The following is a 20,278-nucleotide window of genomic DNA, read 5'->3' on the forward strand; positions in this document are numbered from 1 at the left end:
ATTTTTAAAAAATATTATTTTCTGGATATATATTCATCAACTTAAGTTGAATAAAGCATATTAGAGAATACATATAAACATAATCTACACTCAACAAAAATATAAACGCAACACCTTTGTTACTGCTCCCATTCCCCATGGGATGGACGTAGAGACCTAAAATTCATTCCAGATACACAATATAACCATCCCTCCCAAACAGTGGTCACAAATCAGTCCAAATGTGTGGTAGTGGGCACATCTGCCATATTGCGATAATCCATCCCACCTCACAGGTGTGCCACATCAGGATGCTGATCTGACATCATGAGTAGTGCACAGGTGTACCTCAGACTGCCCACAACAAAAGGCCACCCTGGAATGTGCAGTTTTGTCTCACAGCAAAATGCCACAGATGCCACAAGCAATGAGGGAGCGTGCAATTGGCATGCTGACAGCAGGAATGTCAACCAGATCTGTCGCCCGTGCATTGAATGTTCATTTCTCAACCATAAGCCGTCTCCACAGGCGTTTCAGAGAATATGGCAGCACATCCAACCGGCCTCACAACCGCAGACCTCGTGTAACCACACCAGCCCAGGACCGCCACATCCAGCAGGTTCACCTCCAAGATCGTCTGAGACCAGCCACCCAGACAGCTGCTGGAACAATTGGTTTGCACAACCAAACAATTTCTGCACAAACTGTCAGAAACCGTCTCAGGGACGCTCAACTGCATGCCCGTCGTCCTCATCGGGGTCTTGACCTGACTCCAGCTCGTCGCCGTAACAGACTTGTGTGGGCAAATGCTCACATTCGATGGCGTCTGGCACGTTGGAGAGGTGTGCGCTTCACGGATGAATCATGGTTCACATTGTTCAGGGCAGATGGCAGCTGAGAATGTCCCAGTTCTTGCATGGCCAGCATACTCACCGGACATGTCACCCATTGAGCATGTTCGGGATGTGCTTGACCGGCGTATACGACAGCGTGTACTAGTTCCCACGAATATCCAACAACCTCGCACAGCCATTGAAGTGGAGTGGACCAACATTCCACAGGCCACAATTGACAATCTGATAGACTCCATGCGACGATGTGTTGCACTGCATGAGGCAAATGGTGGTCACACCAGATACTGACCGGTTCTGGGTCCCCAGACCCCCAATAGCGCAAAAAACTGCACATTCCAGGGTGGCCTTTTGTTGTGGGCAGTCTGAGGTACACCTGTGCACTACTGGTGGTGGTCAGAGGGCCTGGTGGCGCCAGTGTTTGGCAGCCTCGCCTCTGTCAGTGCGCCCCAGGGTGGCTGTGGCTACACTGTAGCTTGCCATCACCAGTGTGTGAATGTGTGTGTGAATGGGTGGATGACTGGATATGTAAAGCGCTTTGGGGTCCTTAGGGACTAGTAAAGCGCTATATAAATACAGGCCATTTACCATTTACTCATGATGTCAGATCAGCATCCTGATGTGGCACACCTGTGAAGTGGGATGGATTATCTCAATATAGCAGATGTGCCCACTACCACACATTTGGACTGATTTGTGACCACTGTTTGGGAGGGATGGTTATATTGTGTATCTGGAATGAATTTTAGGTCTCTACGTCCATCCCATGGGGAATGGGAGCAGTAACAAAGGTGTTGCGTTTATATTTTTGTTGAGTGTAATTTATTTTCCAACAATATTAAGCCTTCGTGGCAGATGGGCGCCCCTCGCTGAGCCTGGTTCTGCTGGAGGTTTCTTCCTGTTAATAGGGAGTTTTTCCTTCCCACTGTTGCCAAATGCTTGCTCACAGGGTGTCATATGATTGTTGTGGTTTTCTCTGTATTACTGTAGCGTCTTTACCTTACAAACTTAAGGCTTTGGCGTGTAGTTCTGATTTTACACTATATAAATAAAATTGAATTGCTTGGTGAATAGTGCAGTAGACCAGGACTCTAAGACCAGACGAGCCAACCTGAGCACTGCCTGGATTGACTAAAAGAAAGCTTACGACTCACTATCCCACAGATGGATCCTGGAGTGCTTGGCACTGTAAAAGGCTAATAGTATGCCGATAACATTCATCAGGAAATTGCTGGGACTGTGAGAGACCAACTCCAAGGCAATCACAGAAGTTACTATGAAGTGCAGAATACACCAAGGTGATGCACTGTCCCTACTGTTCTGCACAGGCCTCAACCCCTGAAGCTAGCTCGTCACTAAAAGTGGATATGGATATAGATTCAGAAGTGGAAGGACCATCAGACACTTTCTGTACATGGATGACATCGAGCTGCATTCCAGGGAGACATAAACGCACTGATCTATATCACCAGCTTCTACAGTGAGGACATCAGAATCTAATTTGGACTGAATAAGTGTAGACAAATTGTTGCAAAGGGAGGGAAGATAATGCGGAATGAATGCATGCTAGAAGGGAGTATACCAGATATACAGGACAGCTACAAGTACCTGAGTGTCCCACAGGCCAACAGGAATTCTAATGAAGATGCATGAAGGTCAGCCACAGCCACATATCTCCAGAAGGTAAGTCAGTTGCTGGGAATCCAGCTCAATGGCAGGAACAAGATCCAAACCATCTGTGCAGCTCTACCAGTCATCAGATACTAGCTGGAATAATAAGCTGGCCACATGACGAGATGGATGCCACTGATGCCAAGATATGAAAACTCCCGACAATGCACAGAACTCCAGCACCCTGAGGCTCTAAGAGCAACAGAAGGAGGGAATATGTGGGGAGTGTCAGAGTCACAATACAAGATGAAACGGAGCATCTACGAGTACATCAGAAAGATGAGCTGCAGACAGATGGTGATAAGGAACAAGAGGAGGAACTCTTGTGGAAGCCTATCCCTGCATGTAATGTACCATCGACAGACAGAGGAAGTGGGTGACATCAAGAAATGCTACCGGTGGCTAATATTTTTTATATATGTAAATAAACTTAGCACAAAAGTAAGGGGGGTTGCGCCCATGAAAAATGTCCCAAATCTTCTCAGCCAAACCAATTATTCTGCTATTGACTCTTTTGGTGTTTATTAGATTGGATGACTAAAGTCTGAAGCAACAAAACACATTTGTTTGTGGTTGACTGAATATGCAAAATGACTCTACTGGTAATCTTTTAATCTGAAATGTATTTATTTTTTTCCTGAAGTAGTCTTCCCTCTGTGGATCCTTAAATCCTGGTACCTCAAACAACATAGTCACCTAGAATGCAATTTGCAGTTGTGGGACTGGTGGTAATCCAGATGTGCACAGAGCAACAGGTTCCCCTCCAACAGATTTGTCAGAAGAACATCCACCAAAACTTGCTCTGAAATACAAGACAAGACAGCCCCCACTCATCCAGGCCATCAAATATCAGCACAAGTTTATTTGCCAAAATCTCAAATTCTTGTTTGTTTTGAGGAAGCTATAAGGAGTTGGATATCCTGGTTAACCCGCCCCTCCACCCATGCAAGAGCAAACTTTTACACAGAGAGTTTTTGCAATGCCTGCAAGTAAATATGTTTTCACCATCACATTTGTTCATCTTGTGTCATCACTCTCCTTGATGCAGCCTCAATATGTCCGTCCTCGTGTTCACCGTTAACCGTTTCACCAACTGCATGTGTGATGTACAGCTTGGTATACACTTTGTTAGAAATAGAGACCAGCTTTAACCTGATAGTCTTTGCTGTTTGGAGCCTACTTTAGCTGAGACTGGGTGAGAGGCACAGTACATTCTAGATAAATTTCCAGTTATGAGTCATCAATGAGTGGAAATTTTGACCTCTTGGTGGCAAAACTGCAAGAATCTCCTGTATCACCAGTGTATTTCCCTTGGGACTAACATTTTCCACCATCCAATTGGTTATTATCTATAACTGAATAATTACCATGGCATGAATTGAAGAAACACCCCGGTTAAGGTTTCATTAAAGGGGATTTACAGTTATAGGACTGTGCCTGAAAATCACAGAAACCATGAAGATTTATTCATACAGAACACTGAGAAGGTATCTATATCAACTGACATGTTTCTCTATTTCATTTGGAAGAAACCATCACAAGATGGGTACACTGGTCCCTTTATGAAGAATGTGATTAGCAAGGATACTCAGGCAGCCTGTGCTGTTTTAAAGATGCTCAGTTGGTGCCAAGGAGCCCCGGAGTGCCAAGTCAATATTTCCAACACCATCACCCTGAACCACTGACACAAGGCAAGATGGATCCACACATCCATGCAGTGTGTGCCGAATTCTGACTATACCATCCAGATCGCGCAACAGAAAGCAAGATTCATCCAGAAATCCTCCTTCTGTCATCCAACTTTGGTGAGCCTGTGCTAGAATGTAGTATGTGTTTCCTGTTCTTAGCTGACAGGAGTGCCACACAGTGTGATCTGCTGCTGCTGTAGCCCATCTGCTTCAAGGGAGGGTTTGACGTGTACCTCCGGAGATGCTCTACTGCATCCAGCACAAAACGTTATCGTAATAACTCTGCATTAGGACACAGGCCTGCATGTGGGCCTGAAAATCACAACCAGTATTTTCTACACCATTCTCTTCACTGATTTTATGGACTTCTTTGCGATCCACTCTGACACCAGATTTCTTCACTTTTTAGTCACATTGTGACTTTTCATTATTCCATAATAGATCAACCAAATCTGAAAAGAATGAAAATTTAAATCTTTACCCAAAATGGAAATTTTAAAGTTTTCTCAAATGAATTATTGGAAAACAAATGTGGTGCAGTTTTGCTGCTCAAGCTTTAATACTGATGCCCAAAACTGTGGATAGAAAAAAAAAAATCGTGCTGAAGAGAGACAATATTTTGGTTTTACATTGAGACACTTAAAATGAGTGTAAAATTGACTTGGCTGCAGTTTTGAACAGAATGTTCAAAATGTATTTTTCAGTCCTATAAATCTCATATTCCACCACGGTTTTAACTGAAAATGATTTTTATTGGTTTTCAAGAAAACACAAAATTCTCCATTTGTATACCAATCAAAACTAATGCCAGGGAATCCTGTTTCATTCAGCACAATTCATGGCAAATGCAGTGACTGTTAAAATGTCCAAACGAAATAAGAACTTGATCATGTGGTACTGCCACTCAGCCTGCAGACTTCATTCTTTGACGACATGCACACCAGAGTGTAGTCTAACGATTGGCTCTATGATGGATGACGGCCTACCGTTCAACATTTAACACCAAAACTTACAAACATAATATTACAAAAACTAATTCCTCCCTGCCGGTCTCATCAGCATTACGAGGATTTCACAAAAGCTGCTTTGTAGTCGTGTTTCAGTTCCTCGTTCCTACTGTCCGGGCTGGTTTCAGACTCCTCTGAAGTTTTTTCTTCCGGCTCAGGATCGCTGCCTTTGTCCTGAGCTTCTGTGGGCTCTTTCTCACTGGTGGACTTCTCTGGCTCAGCTTCTTTTGTCTGTCCATCCACTGGTGGTGAAGGGATCAACTCTGGCTGGGTTTCAGACTGAGGATAAGAGAGCCAAAAGATGATTTACTTATAATTAGTATTAGTATGATATTACCAGTGTTGGGGAGTAACGGAATACATGTACTGCCGTTACGTATTTAAAATACAAAATATGAGTAACTGTATTCTGTTACAGTTACCGTTTAAAAGGGTGGTATTTAGAATACAGTTACTTTGTTGAAATAAATGGATTACACTGCGGTACTTTCCTGTTTCATATTGTGGCGGGTCAGGACTGTTTGGGTTTTGTTTGCTACGTTCTGTTGTTCCAGGTGGCAGCGTTACGGTTGCCATGGTTACAGGGTGACGCTCTCTCTCTGCGTGTTTCCTGGGTGATAGAGGCCTTTTTGTTGTTGTTGTGCTAAGCTAATAGGCAGAATGCTACCGGTATAGCTCTAAAGAATGTAGCATCATTGGCAGTGTAGTCCGTGTTGCAGGGAGAATGGACTGCCATACGCGTTATGTGTCTGTGAGCGAGGGAGGGAGAAAAAGGGGAGTGGAAAGGTACGAGTTGTCATCGAGGAAAAACGGCAGCTGGAAGCATGTAAATATAATAATAACCACTTCAGCCAAGAAGAGTGCCTGACGAGCCCAGTTGTAAGTAAGCTATTAAGACTCGACTGTACGCCGTGTTCGTGTTTTCCTCCAAAAACAATAAGTTCCGTTGGAGCAGTCTTTCAACGTCTCTCTCTGTCTCTCGCAAGCAAAGTTGACCACAACAAAGTAAAGCTATTTTTCGGCTACGAGCCGACAGGGACCCCACCGTATTAGTCAGAGGTCCCTTTACTACAGTTCGGAGTCGCGGACCTTCAGTAATAGTAATAAATCACACAGCAATAGTACATTCATGTAGTTGTAAACAGCATGATAATATATTAAGTAATCCAAAGTATTCAGAATACGTTACTCTCATTGAGTAACGTAACGGAATACGTTACAGAATACATTTTGGGGCATGTATTCTGTATTCTGTAATGGAATATATTTTAAAAGTAACCTTCCCAACACTGGATATTACTTCTGTTCACATGGAAGCAGGTTGCCTGGTAACAGAATATCCCAAAAGTCCAGAGTGTAAACAGATGTGCCTGCAATTTGGCAGATATTTCTGCCAAATTGTTTTGTCACAAATTATTATCAGCAATGCAATATGCAAAATATGGTTTCCCAATTAAAATGGAGAGTTGTAGTTCAAAAACTTGAAATACAATTTAGGAATGTAAACATTTACATGAAAAGAAATATAGAGTTACCTCCAAATCTGTCAAATCTTAAAGTCTAAAGCATAGGTGTGAAACTGGCCCGCAGCCTACTTACATTTGGCCCGCGAAGCCATACCAAATTACTATCAGAGCTGGCCTACTGGTATTATACAGCTAATATATATATCGTTTAGTATTAAGCTTTGCTTGTTCCATATTAAGTTTTTCAGCAAAACGTGTTTGAGTCCATAAGAAAAGATTCATTCTTATATCTGGAGGAATAAATATATTTCAATAAATATTAACGTTATCCTGCGACTTTGTTCCAGTTTTGAATTTTGGCCCACTGTGTATTTGAGTTTGACACCCCTGCTCTAAAGTATTTAAAGTATTACAATTTGGATGCTCGGTATCTTCATCAAGCTGCAGTTTTAAAACAAACATGAATAACAAATCATTTAATTTCATGTCACTTAAAAATGATTTGAGTCATCCAAAGCATTGCCTGTTTTGTCATCTGAGATTCAGAAGAATAGCAAACTAACCAGTTAGAAAACTGAAACAAGATGCTTCTGATATGCAGCTGTATTGTATCTTAACACAGCTTACTACACCAGTCATCTACAACATCATAATAACCACTGACTACTGACGTGAATAACACTGAGCATCTCCTTCGAGTGCAAATTAGGGCTGGGACTCATTGGGTATTGGCACTGAAGTAATAACAGCAACATACTAACTGCATCCCTCTGTGGCTCTAAGGTTGGTTTCAATACGTTTTTATGCTTAGACAGTGAAAAAAAGATATGTAGATTTTACAGGATGCGCACATAATAAATTAAAGGATTTAGCATAACATCCAGTTATAATTAAAAGTAAGTGTTTCTGGATCTACTACACCTTTGTTTTCTGCCTTTTTTCTATATAGTCTAGCATGTATGACCCCTCACCTCACTGAAACCCAGACCACAATGTCTCCGGTTGCGTCCTGACAACTTCCCATCCATTCCCTGCTGGTACTGCAGCTCCAGCTGCTCATTGATCTTCTGATCTTCCTGACCTGCAGAGGAGACACCAGTCACAGCAGGCACAACCAGCCAGTACAGCTCTATCCAAGAATGGATAGACCTGTGCGGCGGATGTGTGGTAGCAAAGCCGATTTAATTGTTTTGGGCGTAAGGATGACACAGCATGTGTGAGAGGTGCAGGATGACAGTTTGCGAAAGCAGAGCTAATACCACATTTTCCAAAAACTAAATAACAAGCTTACCGCTGCGGAAGTGAGATGTTGACTTGTGGTCACCAATGACAAGACGCCCAGTGTGTTCTTTCTGTAAAACAGCAACAGTCCCACTTTACCTTAACTGTCACAACTTCAGGCAGTGAAGCATGAAGTAACAGGGCCTATTTTTATTTTGCTTTGGTCTGTGAGTCTCCAGTAAAATGAATCAAAACACAAACAAACCTTGCCCGCGCCCATCAGCCGTAAAAACTTTTGTTTTCTCTCATCGCTTCCCAAATCAGCAGAGGCCCACTGTGTACCCCCATCCTGCAAAGGCAAACATTCTCATCATGTGGATGTTCAAACAAGAGCATCAAGAGCCAGACTGAATCAAAAACATGATTCTGATATCATTACCTTTAAAAAAAAGAAAGATTATTTTGAAACAGTCATAAATGTTTCTGATCAGCAGGGCTAGACGTCCCTTTTTCTGACCACACCTCAACTCACCTGTTTTTTTTGTTGTTCATTAATTATGAATTAAGTTGTGCATTATCTGCAATCCTGCTTTCAGTCCTGTTTTCATTAGTTTAGTTTATTAGCATGACGCCTGAAGCATTTTCCTGTTTGTTGCAATTTAAGCCACTTTTCAAGAAAAGATGCAAAGCATTTGATGGCTGAAGGTTGTTACTCATAGACAATAAACATGGCCTTATATCACTACAGCGTCATTATTTTGGGATTTTGCAGCTTTTTTTTATAATATGCTCTTGCTGCACCACTGAGGTTTCTGTGAACCTAAACTCATCTCTGTTCACTCAGACATTTCTGTAACACGCTTTGTACCAGTGAAAGGGGAAATTCTAATGTTTTTCATTCTTTTAATTTTATATTCGATTATCGTCTCGTCTTTTGCATGTTTCATTTTTAAAAATTTATTTTTTGTAAGGGATTTATTCTGTAAAACAGTGCAATATGAAACAAACAATGCATGTGTTATTTATCAATAATAGTAATTAAAATCAGGTTCAAATAGTGGTGACTTACACGTATCTCCATCGACAGCAATAAATGTGTCATAACTTCTTTTTTTTATATACACAAAATGATAATTACCCAACAATGACACCACAGTGACTTTAATATCTAAATAAAATACATAAGTAAATATTATCTGCTTACATTCGGGCCAAAACAAAGAGAAAACATAGTAAATATTATATCGTAGTTCATGTAATATAGTTTTGAGTCATCCTAAAAAGGGGAATGAGTTCAATAAACTTTCCTATTCTAACAATCACGCTTTGAATCCCAGCGTTAGCAAACCTGCTACAGCGACGCTAGCTGTTCCCTGGTGGTTCGTAGCTCTCGCCCAGGGCTAGTTTCGTTTTTAAGCGTTTTACTCACTTGACTGGGAGACGCCGATCGTTTTGTTCCATGCCTGTCCTCTGGAGAGCTCATTGTGAACGAAAACTTTAGAAAAATATCGACAAAATATCATGCCACCTAGCAAAAGCTAGCAGGCTATGTCAACAATCCTGCTATCCCCACTTCCTGTGCAGTCTTCTTCGTTTGTGTTGCTGCTGGTTGTGTCGACTCTGTGCCGCCACACTGCGGAGAGTTCTCCTCACAACAAAAACTCGTCATCAAATCTACTTAGCGGTTATTTCCTGGTCTCTCTCTCTCTCTCTCTCTCTCTCTCTCTCTCTCTCTCTCTCTCTCTCTCTCTCTCTCTCTCTCTCTCTCTGTGTTTAGATAGAAACTTAGCACAAAAAGTGAGGCATTGTTGTAACAATGCTTCTTGACAATAAATCTTATACTCCTGGAAAGCCTGTTTACCCCCCACCCCCCCTAAATGGTGTTATCACCTCTGTCAATTGTCATACACATTTACAACAGTCAGCCACTTCCTCCTCATGTTGGTCACCAGCTTGGTCACACTGCTGTGGTGTGGCATCCCATTCTTCAACTAGCATTTGTCACAAGTCAGCCAATGTGCTTGGTCACTCTGGAATAAACAGCACACCCAAACTGCTCCCACGAATGTTCAGTAGGGTTGAGGTCAGGACTGTAGGCAGGTCATTCCATCTTCTTCACTCCCAAACTCTGGAGGCAGCCTCTGGTAAACCCCGCTCTGTGGGGACAAGTGTTGTCATCCTGGAGGATAGCATTTGGCCCAATACTGCAGAGACCATATCTCTGCAATATTGGGCCAAATGATTGCCTCTGGTTGCAGAATCTAATCTCAATATCTCTGCATTGAGATTGCCTCCTGTGATGACAAGCTTAGTTTTTCAAGTGAGGGAGATGACGCCCTACACCATCACACTGCCTCCATCAAAAGTTGTTATGAGCCTTGACCTGTAGAAGACTTCCTGCGGTTCCTAAGTGCTCACAGATTGAGGGAACAGTCTTTTTGTCATGTCATTTTCTTGGGATGCCCACTTGATGGCCTGTTTCTGTCATCCCTCCTTGGAACTTGTTCTTTAATCTGGATATGGTCGCCCCCCCCGTCCTCCCCCCGGAAGTTGGCCTATGGCAAGGTTTTCAGGGACACAACCCAGCTACTCAACTCTGCTGCTCAACCCACAAATGCAGTGGAAATAAACAGGCTTTCCAACTGTATTTGATTATTTAATGCCAAGGAGCATTGAAATAATAATAATACCAATAATAATAATAGTAATAATAGTAATAATAATAATAATAATAATAATAATAATAATAGTAGTAATAATAATAATGATTAAAAAAAATCCGCTCAACATAAAGTTTTTGTTGTATTATAATTGTATTTTATAATTAAATTTGGACAAGCTGGAGTCAGATGAAGTCAGAAATTAAATAAACATTCAAAAACTGGAACATTTTTTTCTATTCATCAATGAAAGTAAATACCTGTATTTTGCGATCTTAACAATAAATAAAAACCCCAAAGTGTTTTGCTATTTTTCTGCTTTTTGAAATTTCAAACTTTGAAATTTCATGGACTACAACAGCAATAGTTATTTTAACATTAAACATATCGTTTTGATTAAAGGGCATACTATTGGATTAACTATCCACTAACATAAAAAAAACAAACTATTTTGGTAATTACCAATGCTGTTAATTTTAGGCCAGATATAAAATAAAGCTCACACTGAGTGGTTTCTAACATATTTATGTTTTTTATCTGATTAGTCATTTCCCTTGGAATCTCTTTAAACTAAAGCTTGAAAGATATTTTTCTACCGTCACATATTTATATGTAGCTGTTTTCAAAGCCGCCTTTGTGGGGGCACGTTTGGTTTAAAATTACGTTTAGGATGATCGACCTTCACTAAACCCGCCAAAAGGTGGCGCGAGAGTAAATATTATGAAGACCCAGCCCAGAGGCGCTCACACCTCTGACAGGACCTCACACTTCATTTTTGCGAAGGACAATCAACGAAGTATTAAACGGGAAACTCGTTCATGTAAATGGGCTTAAAACGCTGCATCCACCAATCTCATCCCCCTCATGTATTAATTTACATCAAATATTTTTTTTCTTTAGGAAAATAAAGAATAGGCCGGATCCTGATTTACAGATCTCTTTTATTATTTAAAAACAAACAAACAAAACAACTAAACAAAAAACAAACACACAAGAGAGAAATATTAATATGCACAATTTGATGTTCAAATTGATTTTATATATAGTATATAAAATAATGTATACATTGATTTAAAAAAAATATTATATATACATATATATGTTCGTGTTATTGCAAAACAGAGTAAAAAACTTTCATTGGTATTTATTTACTAAAATGTCCCCCATCCCATTTTTTGATCAATATATTTTTTAATCCATATAAAACAAGCAGCTTAGCCTAATCACTGCGTGAGTTTTAGTTCTGGGTGATTTCTGATACAAAAAAAGAAAAAAGTTTGCAAGGGGAATAAAATCACGGAGGAATCAAAGAAATCAAATCGCAATTTTATTCCTTTTTTAATCGCGCGGGTGATCGTGAGTTGTTGACCGGCAGCCTGGTGCGAGCATGCACGCACGTGCGCTCAAAGGCTGCACACACACACTGAAAGGAAAGGCTGGGACACGGGTGACAAGAAAAGTCAGGGGTAAAAGGTACCTGTACAGGAGTGAACAAGAAAAATATAGAATGGTTTACGTTTCATCAAACATAAACAAAGAAAGTGACACAGGCGGACAGAGACGGATAAATAGCCGAGGGAGAGAGAGGGAAGGAGAGAGAGAGCCAGAGGGAGAGAGAGGAGGGGTTATCCAGCCTCTGCCTCTTCACCCGACAGTGCCCCGCACTCTCACTTAAGCCGCCACACAGCGCCGGCCGGGAAATAACCTGAAATACTTTTGATTAAAAAGAATCCTCCGGGTGACCTCCGGTGTGACTCAGCGCAACTTCTGACGACGACGCCGAAGTGTCCCGGTGTACTTTCTGATCCTCGGCGGAGCGCAAACACGGAGTTACCAAAGTCCGCGACAGGCTCCAGCGATGGTGACTTTACGCACGGGATTTGGAAGCTGTTTGCACTGACTCCTGTTCTCGCCGCCGAAAACTCTGTCAGCGTCGCTCCCCCCAAAGAGTCGTCAAGTTTGCAAGAAGCACACAGCGCATGACGAACGACTGAATCCAGGTAAGACCCGTCCTGCTGCATCTGCGTGGAGGCGCCGGGACGGTCAGCCCGCGCCACCACCGGGGCTGCTCGTTTTGAAAAGTCCGTGCGCACTCCGCTTATCTCTTCTCCACAACAAACCGCGATGACAGCCGCAGACTCGGGCTGCAGGACTGTGCTTAAACCCCACAGCAGGGCTGTGATTGGACCGCATCACCTGAAAAAGTAACTCCGGGCTTTTAGAAAAGTTTGGTGCTGTAGAGCTTATAGGGAAAAAGTTCCGTAGTCATTTTTATTTGTCATAAATGACTCAGATTTGGATCCAGTCACAGAATTAGATTGCAATAGGTTTGTAATTAAGTGATAGTAAGCTTTGTCAGGAGCTCGCCGTCTGTTACAGTTGTTTTCACACTGTTTGTATTATGATAATACTGCAAATCGTTTTCACCTGTAATTATATTTATAACAGCCACTGTAAAACCGCGTGCTTGTGAGGAGAGCCTAAACGGAACATACATATTTAGATATTATATAAAATTAACAATAAAGAAAAAAATTCTTTAAAAAATGCCAAAACACACATTTTCCAATATTTTTCAGCGCATTTCCACCTTCTTCCTTTAGTTTGTGTAATCCAGATTCAAGGTTATTTCCAGACATAAAGGATGAAATCGTGCAAGAAAAGCAGGCTAAACTTCACCCACCACTACATCCCTGTCACGCACCATTAACAGAAATGGATTAGCGGTTCTGTAGCACCAGAAAATTGTTCTATAGGCTTAGAGCTCATTAAAAGACATTTAGAAAGAGGTCGAGAGTTCAAAAACTTTGCATAAGAAGTTTTTGAGCTCATTATCTTGAGTGATAATTCTCAAGAGCCCAAAACGTGAACTTGAAAGCAGCATTTCCAGAACACTTCACAGAAATAAAGCCGCTCTTAAAGTCAGCCCATCGCTCAGGTCGGCTGGAGGATGCGGGCTGCTGCAGTTTCAGCATTTTCCTCTCCGGCCACAGCGGTGGCCCTCTCGTCTGTCAACGCGAACGCGTCGGGTACTACTGCCGGACCTCTGTGGTCCTCGTGCGCGTTCACGGGCTCGCCGCACATCCACAGTGTACTGTTCCGTCCGTGGCCGAGACTGTGGTGGTGCCCCTGCGTTTCCCCACTCGCTCTGGAATACAACCGATAGAAAAACAGACCACCGAGGCGAGAAACCCCGTCCTCAGGGCCTGAGCTGTTCCGGGGTCACGCAGACTGATCCTAGAAAAACCCGTGAGCCATAAATGAAAATAGACCCGCAGCACCAACACACAGATCCACCGAGACAATACAACCGGACAGGACAGCGTCCCGGGACGGCCCACGAGATAAGAAGTTAGTCCGTAAGTCTCCTTCCACCCCCTTCATCTTTTTCTTTACGTGGCTTTTTGCGTTTTTTCTTTTTGTACAGTGCATCTGAACTTTCTGGGAAAACACAAGTTTCAGTTTCACCTGACACTCGGACAGAGTGACGGCGCCGGTTATGTGTGAAGTTAATTGCGTGGGTGCATGAACTTGAGCCACACGGAGAGGGGGCAAGTTTCTTATTCAGAGCGGGGAGAGAGACCCGCTTCTCGGGCAGATCAGCGTGGGACCTTGTGTACCGTGTGAAAGCTTTTGGCCTCGAGTTCACGGTGGGGATGTGACAGAGGGTACAGGAGGACAAGGCACACGACAACGGCGGGCACCGACTGATAAAGTCACTTCAGGGTGTTCCCCGTATTTAGAGACACGCTACACCTCCGAGATAAGCCTCTGCTGGCCGGCAGATAAGGAGCTTTCAGAGAGAGAGAGAGAGAGAGAGAGAGAGAGAGAGAGAGAGAGAGAGAGAGAGAGAGAGAGAGAGAGAGAGAGAGATCACACGCGTGACAGAACGAGTTTAAAAACCACTGGAGAAGGAAGCCGAGTGTCCTGCTAACGGTTTACTCATTCCTAAATAGCTGAAACCACATTTTCATCGCTTGTTGTTACGGGAGTTGTAGTAATAACGCGGAATTTCCCACTGTCTGCTGTAATTGTTAATTGTTTCACTCCTTCTTCCTTCCTTCTTTTTGTTTTTGTTTGCTCATCAAATCACTCCTCTATTCACGCTTAGAATCGCCCCAGCTTGACAGATCCTCAGGTTGCCAGTTTGGACCTGCCCACGCGCAATAATGACAATTTCCAACAGGTTGTTTAATTGTTTGGACTCTGGCAGAACTATTTATAACCCCCCCCCCCCCCCCCCCCCCCCCCAACCCACGCACGCACACACACACACACACACACACACACACACACACACACACACACACACACACCGCCACCAGCCCTCCTCCTTAACTCTCTTGTAAGTGAGAGTGTCTGTCTGAAAAACAATCCGAGGAAGGGGGGGTCCGCTGGAGTCGATCTCCTGTGGTATTTTGTTTTGAGCAGGTGGTGCGAGTTGAAGTTCCCTCATAAGGTAAAGTGGCATTAGAGGGTCCAAATGGCAGACTTATATATAGGCTGCCAATTCAGCACATTGTTCAGGACTGCATGGCTGCGCTTTCTCCGCTGTCTGACGGAAGACCTGCGGCTTTTTTTTCTCCTCCCCCTCTTCCTCTGTGGGAATCAGCCTTGACAACAGGCGGACAAGCGTGAACACAGCGGCTGAACAATGTGAAATGTCCATCGGATCTCGAGCACGTGGGAAATAATCGTCACCCGCCTTATAAAATATATATAAAAAACAATTTGATTTAGTCTGTATAATATTTTTACAGATTTAAAATACAAAACAAATGTTTTAATTCCGTCCTTGTTTTTTCACAGCTATTTTTTTTTAAAATTTAGTTCTATTTTAATTAGCTACATCACACCATCATTTGATGTGGACAGTCACATTTTCTAATTACATCTTCCTCTGTTCACTTCATCGGCATGCTCCTTGTTTTAGCTGTGATTCAAGAATCATCACATGACATTTATTTCCAACTGAATCCTGAAATGTTTGAAAATTTCAGGTTTCACTTCTTTTTATTTGTCTCACTGTGAAGCGTTGAAAAATGGGCTTACTTAGAAATCCAGCATTAATTTGATGTGCCACATATACGTCTTCTTCTTCTTTTTTTTAAGGATGCTGGGAGGCCTTTTTCCTGTGGTGTGATTCAGAGAGACTCTTTAGTGGCAGACAGAGGGCACAGTCGGAGGGGCAAAAGATTAAGAGATCTTACAGCTGTTAGAAAAAAGGGGGACAGAATAGAGTCAGAATTTCGGCACCAATCAGACACTTGCTGCAGAAGAGACCCAATTTTGATTTTTAGAATTTACTATAAGTTATATAAGTATATATATAATATATAAGTTAACTCTCTTTGGCATTACTGTTGTTTTAGTTGCATATTGAGCTTAACATCTATCTAACATCTGACCGCACTGTAGCAGATCCGAACGTTTCCATATGTTGTTTTTTTGGAGGATGTCAGTCACCTTCATTGGAGACCCATCTCTTCACAATTTTAAGCCTGTGGCCAATCTGGAGAGTCCTAATTATTTGTTTTCAGGCTCTTTGAAAAAGACACCAGCCCCCAAATTGGACATGTGTTGTACAAACACAAATTAAACATTTAGCCGTAAGTATTTCTCCCTGAGTCCTAAGTGCATATTAGTCAGCCTATACTTATCTCTGGCCCAACGGCACACCCAAATTGCAGTGTTGCTGCTGAAAAAGAAAGGTTGGGGCCCCAGAGAATGAGCACTTGAAACATGCTGGCAGATGCCCATAAGTTTCCCAACCAAAGTGGAAGCTTAGGTGTGTTTGTGCGCACAGTGCATGTATGTGTATGCTTGTTTAGTGCACTTTCACATCTTTTGTGTTTTTTGCGCTTGTCCAGAAAGAAATCAGACAAATGTGTGACTAATTGTTCTCACGCGTATTTTCACTGATTACATTGTGTTTTTGCACATGAGCGTGCACCACGGCAGTGTGTGTGTTCTTGTAGCACAGTTAGGTGTGTATCCTATAAAAGGATTTTCAGTGTGTTGTATGGTGCGTCCTTGTCATGAATTTCTATATTTATAACAAGACTTTCTGCCCGCACGCATGTATGTGCCTTCATTGCGAGTGTGTGAATGTGGGCCTGACTGGATGGACATCCTGCTCTATGGATTCGTCCCCATGTTTCCACCATGATATAACCCTGGAAACAGCTTCTTAATTTTTCCCCTGAGCAGAGAATAACGGGGTGCCATTTTCATTCTTCTCTCTCCTCTCTTTCGGTGGTCTCGAGGTAACCTTTTCTTTCTGCCGGTGAATCTCCAGCACCTGCTCCCAGCCTTCCAATTTTAAAAGCTCAAAATAAGAGCTTACCTGACACATGCACTTCTTAATGACAATCTCCTCCATGCAAGCACACAAGACACACACTCTCTCGTCCATGTCACATTTTTGCATACAGTATGTAGTCTTTGCTCGGCATTATGGCATCTTCTCAGATTCACTGCGTTTCTTATTTTGGGGTTTCTTGATGCACAGAGGAGCTCAAACTTTCTCCATCTTCATCAGCTGTTTTCTGCCTGTTCTTTCTTTATGCATCGTGTGGCCAACCTTTGATGTCTGCAACATTAACATTAGCTCTTATATACATGCAAATGGATAGAGTAAGATTTCTAAATATGTGGTTTACACGAGCGCTTTGACAAATGGTTGTTGTACTGTTAACACGGACACAGACTAGGCCTTCTGCCTGAAGAGGAAAACTTCTAAAAGGTGGCTTCAATCCACCTTAAACCTCTTACTGCTTTTTTTTTTAAACAAAAGCTCTTTTTAATCATATGATATGAATTCGTAAAACAAAAAACATTTGTAATTTTTTTGGTTCATTTTGAGATTTGAATGACTTGGCAGTGGACATGGCAGCATCGTTCTTGCTGCTCTCTTGCTTTTTCTCGTGTGGAAAAACTTACCATCACCGCTGACACGAAACAGAGAGCTGCCTTTTCTCCACGCTGCAAAAAGTTATTTTTGGAAATGTAAGAACTAAATTATTGAGGCAACATAAATCACCAAGCAAATCCAGCCTATGGTTTATACACATAAGAAGCAGTGCAGGATGGTATTTTACGTTAATGCTGAGACACTTTGTGCCCAGTTAAGGTATGTTTATGCATCCTTAAATGAAGCAGCTGTCATTCTGATTCCCCTGTGGAGACATATGTGTGAAAGAAAAAGTGGGATTTTATTTACTTTGCATTGTAGTCATGTTGCAATTTACAAATTAAATTGTGGCATCTGAAACAACCAGCTAACATTTTTACATTTACGTGATGACTACGATGTTAGGTAGTGAAAAGTGACTTGATGATGTTTTCATTAGGACAAAAAAGGGAAGAAAATCACATGAACTTAAATTTGTTTCTCAGAATTATGTTATTTATTTTGTGAAAAAAAAATCAACACAATTACATTACAAATCAGTAAATGCAAAAAACCCAAAGAAGCAGAAAAAAACAAAAAAACAATTAAAAAAACAGGAAGATATAGCATTTGATTTCTTTTATATACTGTAATGTTGCAGCAGAAGAGATTCGTCTCAGTAGTTTTTCAGTGTTGCTTATGTAAAACCCATCACTGTAACTTTATTGTTTCTTAAAACAGGCTGACTCATTGTGAAAAAGACATGGCTGTTTTTTTTTTTTCCTGAAGTTCACCAACCCCCTAAACTTCAGCACACGCCAGAAGTAAATGTCAAAAACAAAGAGTACATCGGGATAAGTTAGATGATTGTGGTTAGCCTTTATTTTTGGTCAGGCCTATCTGATCGCTGGCTTTTTGAATTTCTAATAAGGCTAGAGGGCTACCAGGTGACTGACACAAGTGCTCTAGTGGCTCCTTATCTGTCAGTCAGCAGTCGTGGCCTTGGACTGTAGCAGCAGAGGCAGCAGATGCTTTGGCAATTACACTCCTGATGAATTTACAGAAGAAGGAAATCACACAGAGAAGCACGTTTTTCAATTCCAGGAGGTTTTTAAGTCCTTCCTGGTCCATCGGCTTTGCTTTTGCATTCCCACTTTCTCTTTCAGCCTTTCAGTCTTCCTCTTTCTCTCCTTTCCTTTCCTTTTGGGTTACATTGAACACTCCAAACTAAAGGTATATGAAGTGGCTGGCAGTAAAGATGATCAGCCATGACCCAGAGATTGGAACTTTTGTGTTAAAAATGTAAAGAAAAAGAACTTACTTTCTTCTTTCTGTAAACCAAAAACACTGTCATACAAAAAAAACCCTGTGGCACTCTACTTTGTCATGACATGAGTCGTATGATTGGTGGGAGTCTTTGCTATTGTCTACACTAGGGCCATGGTAATTGTGTTGGTGTTTGTTATACTTGTTGTGATGGTGATATAAAAGTTCTGCAGATTGAAGTTGTGCAGTGCACAACTGATACTCTTATGTTTGTCCTGTTATTTTTTGTGTTTGCAAGGATTAAATGCCCTGTGTGGGAGATACAAACCCTCAGATGTTAATTTATCTGTGGTTCATTTTTATAATTTAATAGTAAAGCTGATCAAGAAAGATTTCAACGTTAATGATTAGTACTGGCTCACATCTTAAAAAAAGCAATGAGTCTTGGGTGGATTGTACTGTTGTAGGACTGAATAAAGGCGAGTGTCATTGGTAAACATCTCCTGTGTAGTTTATGCTGCTTCAAAATCAGAAGGGTGGGGTTCCATATCTAATTACTAATTATATCTAATAACAATTGCTGGAAAGTTTTATCAAGCCAATGAAAGTGTTTGAATATCTGTTTACACTTACACTTTTGTGTAATTAACAGCAAAGCTTGCTGTTTGTGGATTGTCATGCAACATAGGCCCCACCCCTCTGGCACACCCAACAGGTTAAAACAAACAAAAGAATTTATTTGCACTACCCTTTGATGAAACTCTGCTGTTGATGTTGCACAAATCGTTCCCAGGTGCTCTGTATTTATTTGCTTTCTTTCTTTCTTTCTTTCTTTCTTTCTTTCTTTCTTTCTTTCTTTCTTTCTTTCTTTCTTTCTTTCTTTCTTTCTTTCTTTCTTTCTTTCTTTCTTTCTTTCTTTCTTTCTTTCTTTTTTTTTTAAAAATCTGCTGATTTTTAATACAGATTGCTTCCAGGGCCACTTTAGTACAACACGGCAAGTTTCATATTGAACTTGCTTTGCAAGTCTGTCTGTCCAAGGATGGGGGAAAAAAAGAAATGTGTTGAAGTGTTTGTGGCAAGAGGAAAGTCCTCTTGTGCTGTCCATGAACCTTTCTGAGAGCATTTTGATGAACAGCTGAAAGTGGCAAATGATGCTCATACTGACAAAATAGAACCACACGCTACTGTGCATGTGTACTTTGGCTATAGGACAGTGCCCCACACACATTCATACTCAGACGCACATATGCATCCTTGGGCATACAACGCGTTTATCAAAACATACAGGGAGTGCTGTCACAACTTCACTGCTTTATTTGGCTCAAGCAAAGAATTTACTTTAGTTCAATACTTTGAAATTGAATTTACTTTAGTGTAAAAAACTAATTACAAACTATAATAATAAAACAAATAAACTGGAAACAAATTTACATAGTAATTAGGTCTATTTTGAAGAAATAGAGACATGGATAGAAAAAAGGTCTGTAGGATAGACAGTGTAAAATATGGATGTAGCCACTGTGACACAAAAGTTTGAGATGAATATTTTTTTTGTCTTTTGGTGTTTTGAAACCAGT

The 20,278-nt window shown here is 41.4% G+C and overlaps 2 protein-coding genes across 8 annotated transcripts in view; one reads left to right on the forward strand and one right to left on the reverse strand.

Moving 5' to 3' along the window:
- Nucleotides 1–4,920: 4,920 nt before the first annotated feature.
- lg7h11orf58 (linkage group 7 C11orf58 homolog) lies at nucleotides 4,921–9,498 on the reverse strand. Its single transcript, XM_085412898.1, has 5 exons — nucleotides 9,313–9,498; nucleotides 8,149–8,232; nucleotides 7,954–8,014; nucleotides 7,634–7,743; nucleotides 4,921–5,475 (listed from the first exon to the last, which is right to left on the reverse strand). Exons 1-5 carry the CDS (start codon nucleotides 9,364–9,366, stop codon nucleotides 5,251–5,253), a joined length of 534 nt encoding a protein of 177 aa, XP_085269024.1. The 5' UTR covers nucleotides 9,367–9,498; the 3' UTR covers nucleotides 4,921–5,250.
- Nucleotides 9,499–11,631: 2,133 nt separating this feature from the next.
- The window catches only part of LOC146665305 (transcription factor SOX-6-like), a 104,512-nt gene continuing 95,865 nt past the window's right edge, over nucleotides 11,632–20,278 (forward strand). For 2 of the 7 annotated variants that reach the window (XM_085412901.1, XM_085412902.1), the window contains exon 1: nucleotides 13,467–13,902. The gene's annotated coding sequence lies outside the window, so the exon portion shown is untranslated. Of the gene's footprint in view, nucleotides 12,544–13,466; nucleotides 13,903–20,278 lie in introns of those variants that run through there. The other 5 variants (XM_085412903.1, XM_085412899.1, XM_085412900.1 and 2 more) reach the window with 5 other exon arrangements.

Source organism: Rhamphochromis longiceps, linkage group LG7, assembly GCF_057381845.1.
Source record: "Rhamphochromis longiceps isolate RC_006_pf linkage group LG7, R_longiceps_female_GT1.1, whole genome shotgun sequence".
Lineage (NCBI taxonomy): Eukaryota > Metazoa > Chordata > Actinopteri > Cichliformes > Cichlidae > Rhamphochromis > Rhamphochromis longiceps.

Excerpts from the sequence above, each read along its gene's own strand:
- lg7h11orf58 (XM_085412898.1), bottom strand. The coding sequence starts at position 9,366 with ATGAGCTCTCCAGAGGACAGGCATGGAACAAAACGATCGGCGTCTCCC. Across the intron at positions 8,233-9,312 it reads GATCGGCGTCTCCCAGTCAA|GATGGGGGTACACAGTGGGC; the intron begins GTGAGTAAAACG and ends TTGCCTTTGCAG. Across the intron at positions 7,744-7,953 it reads AACATCTCACTTCCGCAGCG|GTCAGGAAGATCAGAAGATC; the intron begins GTAAGCTTGTTA and ends TCTCCTCTGCAG.